The sequence below is a fragment of the Acanthisitta chloris genome, unplaced genomic scaffold (assembly GCF_000695815.1).
Source record: "Acanthisitta chloris isolate BGI_N310 unplaced genomic scaffold, ASM69581v1 scaffold1678, whole genome shotgun sequence".
Lineage (NCBI taxonomy): Eukaryota > Metazoa > Chordata > Aves > Passeriformes > Acanthisittidae > Acanthisitta > Acanthisitta chloris.
This window is the reverse complement of record NW_008687382.1, coordinates 86504-91052: the sequence shown is the minus strand read 5'-3', so window position 1 is coordinate 91052 and position 4549 is coordinate 86504. Positions and strand designations below refer to the sequence as shown.

The 4549-nt window shown below is 47.1% G+C and overlaps 1 protein-coding gene across 1 annotated transcript in view; it reads left to right on the top strand.

The window, feature by feature from the left end:
• Positions 1-871: 871 nt before the first annotated feature.
• Positions 872-4549, top strand: part of TGFB3 (transforming growth factor, beta 3) — a gene marked incomplete at its 5' end in the record, with an annotated part of 8328 nt that continues 4650 nt past the window's right edge. Inside the window, 3 exons of the mRNA XM_009080545.1 lie at positions 872-1035; positions 2381-2510; positions 4063-4170. Coding sequence (XP_009078793.1) covers positions 872-1035; positions 2381-2510; positions 4063-4170 — 402 coding nt within the window. The remainder of the gene's footprint in view (positions 1036-2380; positions 2511-4062; positions 4171-4549) is intronic.

Sequence of the window (4549 nt, the reverse complement as noted above, 5' to 3'; positions counted from 1 at the left end):
AGGTGAACACAGAGGCAGAGAATTGCTGTGTAATTTCCTGCCCATGTGTCTGATCTCCACAGGCCTTTATACTATTCATGAGTTCTTTCTCCAGGTCAGGTGAACACAGAGGCAGAGAATTGCTGTGTAATTTCCTGCCCATGTGTCTGATCTCCACAGGCCTTTATACTATTCATGAGTTCTTTCTCCAGGTCGTGAGTGAGAACTGATCTTAAAACCCAGTTCTTACACATTGGACACAGGCCTTTATACTATTCATGAGTTCCTTCTCCAGGTTGTGAGTGAGAACTGATCTTAAAACCCAGTTCTTTCAGTACACATTGGATAGTCACTGCCCTAAAGAGTCTTCCACATATCATGCTTTGTGGACATTGGGTGGCTTCCATTCTAGGAGTCAGTGTCAAGTTTTGTAAAACTAAGATTCAACAGCAATGAGGTCACCACCTATGTGGCTTCATGTCTCCATCCTTGCTGTTTGGAATTGGCCCCACTAGTTGGAAGCGAGGTTGCCCCATTGCCTTGACAGGGGCTGTTATTTTGGATGCAGCAGACTCATGAGCATTAGCAACATTTGATGAGCAGAGTTAGAAGGCAATAGTAAATATACTGTGATTGATATCTACTGGTTCTGTCTTGTGGCATTGAAAAGATGGTGGCAGTAGTGGGAAGATTTTCAAAATGTTGCATTGTAGACCAAATTTGAGTGAATTCATCCTGTGTTATCTTTAGCTAGACAGCAGTGCTTCACAGGTGACAAGATGTTTGAATGACAGGTCTGTACTAGAAAGCACTTTCTCAAACAACACTTACTTGAGATCCCAAGAGCTTGAAGAGCTGTGGCTCTCAGACTTTCTGTATTTTTTTCTCCTAGATGAGCTGGGCATTTGTCCAAAAGGTGTCACCTCCAACGTGTTCCGCTTTAATGTGTCCTCGGCAGAGAAGAACAGCACCAACTTATTCCGGGCTGAGTTTCGGGTGCTGCGTGTGCCCAACCCAAGCTCCAAACGCAGTGAGCAGCGCATTGAGCTCTTCCAGGTGAGTATTCTTATCACCTTCCCCAGTGCCTGAGCCCAGAATAGCTTAGCTCCTTAATGGTTGCCTCAATTGGTATATGCAGAGCCACAGAAGAGAGAAAGAAGAAATTGCACGCTGTAACCCAGGCTTCTTCCAGCATATTGCAATGACACAGTCACCTTTCCTTTTACAATGTGGTGCTGTCCTTCTCCCACTCACATTGGCTGCCTTCTTTGGGCATACTGGCATGGTGCCCACTGCAGCTCTTTGCTGCACTGACAAGGGGATCAGAAGGGGAGCCCCTCACCAGTGGAACAGTCCTGACCCTTCTGTCACATCTGCATGCTTAGGTCCCCAGCAGTTTTGTTCCTTTGCCTGTACAATTGGTGCTAATCCAATGTGTGGAGTTCTCTGTGTTGTCACAGACTTACTAGAAAGATAGTGCTTGCTTTCAATGTTCCCTTCAGCAGCAGCTCCCCAGGGGCACAATTCAGGTCACTGTTAGTCCAGGTTTGGAACCTATGGACTCCTTTGGCAGAATAAGGTCTGGTTCAGGCTTGGAAGTGGTCTTAGGCTGGACTGGACCACCCAACTAATGGTACAGTTTAGCATCCAGGCAGCTTATTCCCACAGGCTCATGTCTGTCCACTTTGCTGTAAGAGTGCAGCTAAAATTGCCCTGTGGGTAGCTCTTGAGGACTTCCTGGAATCCAGCTTCAAAGGTCAGAGCAATTCTCCACCAGATGACACAACTGACAAGGAGGTGATCTCATAGTTTCTGCATAGGTCCAGTGCTCTGTGGTGTCAATCTGGGGTCCTGCAGGAAGGAACACCTTGAACAGGCTGGAAGTGGGAAGAGATGTCAGAGCAGAGGAAGAAGTTTCCAAACCTGATCAGCCCTGGTGTGTTTAGTTAGAAGTTGAAGAGTGTAGGACACCTGGAAATGCCGCAGTGAAGACTCAGTAAATAGGCTTGCTGGAGAAGGGACCTGTGGCAAGATGCTCTATTGCCCACCGCTGGTTCTCCTCTGAAATCCAGATCCACATCTCACAGGTGTATATAGAAACAAACCCACCTGTTAGATCAATTGCTGTGTGCTTCTGCCTCTGGATATGTGCCCTGAAACAATGCTGAGTTGAGTGAGGTGGGCTGTGAAGGACACAGAAATAAGCACTGTGTATATCTCTGGAGTTCAGGTTGGTTGTGAAGCATGTCCTTCTTACCTGTGCCAGGGTATTCCTCGTGTCTCACTTGCCAGGACCAACCTTCTGAATTAGCTTTTAGCAGGCTGTGTAAGAAGACCGAGGGCTATCCCTTCCTTATGCACAGCACTGGCTGATTTTTTTCTACCACTCCTTCTGACACAGATCCTCCGGCCGGATGAGCACATAGCGAAGCAGCGGTACCTGAGTGGCAGGAATGTGCAGACACGGGGCTCCCCTGAGTGGCTGTCCTTTGATGTCACCGAGACTGTGCGTGAGTGGCTGCTGCACAGAGGTAGGGGCTTCACTGCACTGGGTGTCAAGGCATCCCTAGAAACGTGGATCAGTGTTGACAGGACAACCTCTCTGCTCCCCTTGTTGCAGGAGCTTGGGTCACATAGAACACAGCTTCTTTCAGCCTGAGAACAAGCCTTCCTCCAGAGAGCTTCCTCAATGCATGACATTTGCTAGATTCCTAGCTTTGTCGTGGAGGCCCCACTGTGTAGCTATTGTGGGCTGAGTCAGAATGAGGATTCATTCTCTGGAGGAAAAAACTGTTTTCACTGAGAGATGCTGTAACTTCTTTTGGTTCAATTTTAAGCCCAGAGGAGACCCCTCTGCTTGTCTAAACTATAACTGTGATGCATAGAAAATGAGGAATGTTCTGCTTTAATTTTCATGTGGATTAGAGCAAATCTAGTAGGGAAGAAAGCAGCAAGGATCCTGGTTTCTTTTGCTGTTTACAGCTTGTCAGGTATATAAAGGTAAGGAAATACCACAGCCTGACACACCTAGACAGATGGAGGCTTTGACACTGCAGAGAACATACTTCTGCCATCACTGGGCAGCCCAAGAGATAGTTATGGGGCAGCTCCCAGCAAGAACACTGACCCCATTCACAGCTGGAGCATAGGCACTGTGACTCACAGCTGGATTGGCCTCACAGATAGAAGCTAGGTGCCACTGATGACTGGAATGTAGGCACTGGCAAGCAGCCGCTCCCTGGAAGGGGAAGCTGTGAGCTTGTAGGCTCCTCCTATTTCAAGCAATCTAAGTTGTGTCCTGATGGCTGGAGTTCAGGGCTGGAACTCCAGTGAGTTCTGGGCAGGCACACTAGCTGACAAGACATCAGAGTGCTGAGGAAAAAAAGGTGCTAGGCACCTTGTCAATGCCCTGGGGAACCAGATGTTTTAATTCATGGCACAAAGTTAAAAAGGAGCTTTCATAAGAGTCTTAGGTTCCTTTAGTCAGGCCCACACAGCATGACCGGTCCAGGAAGTTATTATGAAAATAGACTTGCCTCTGGAAAGTCTGTGTGACTTAGACCGCTAACAGTTCAACAAAACAGGAGGTTGCAGCTGCTGAGAAAAATGCTTCCAGAGAAATTGCTTGTCCATATCCAATGTGCTCATTTTCAGATCTCTCCTTCAGACACTAACCAGAAGTCAGATAGTAGACAGGTACTGAGGATGGCAAAACTGACTTAACACAGACACCACAAGCCAGTGCTTCAAAATGCTTCTTTTCTAGTGGAGCTCCTTGAAGCTCACAAAATGCTTTTGGATGCTGAATAGCCTGAAAAAACATAACCAGGAGCACCCTTCTTACCTGCACAGGAAGCTCCTTTAGCAAGGGCAAGGCTTTTGGCACAAGTGAAGCTGCAGGATTTTGCTTCCCATTCACCTTTCCAAGGCAGCTTCTGCTCCCCAACTCTAAAGCATTCCTGACTTTGACACCAGCCCACTGTCTAGGAGTTAGCACAGTATATGTCTTCAGTGAAACTTCCTTGCACCAGGAGCTGTCCCAGCTAAGAAAGATTGTTTCTCATGGAGTTATCTTCTTTGCAGAGTCCAACCTTGGCCTGGAAATTAGCATACACTGTCCTTGCCATACTTTTCAGCCCAATGGGGACATCTTGGAGAATTTGCATGAGGTCCTGGAGATCAAGTTCAAAGGTGATAACGAGCTGGGTTAGGGGGGAACTGTTGGGGGAGGGAAAGCCTGGTGTATCTAAAGGAAAAATGAGATCTTGCTTTGTATATTTGAGCATTTTACATTGTGCAACGTTTGTCTTATAGCATACGCATCTGGTTTGGCTGTTGATTATATGGGTATATCCACTAGATACATCGGTTACAAAAGGAAGAAAGTCAGGGCAGGCTGGGTGGGTTTGCACAAGTGTCTGCAGAAAGGAATAATTTTGTATTTCAGTGTCCCTCTGGGAAGCTCAGCTTGAAGCCTTCTCAGATTTCTACAGAGGCTCTGCTTTCCAGTTAGGGTGACTGAAACACAAGGAAGTTAGGCATCCTGTGTGAGGTGGCTCAGAGAGTCAGT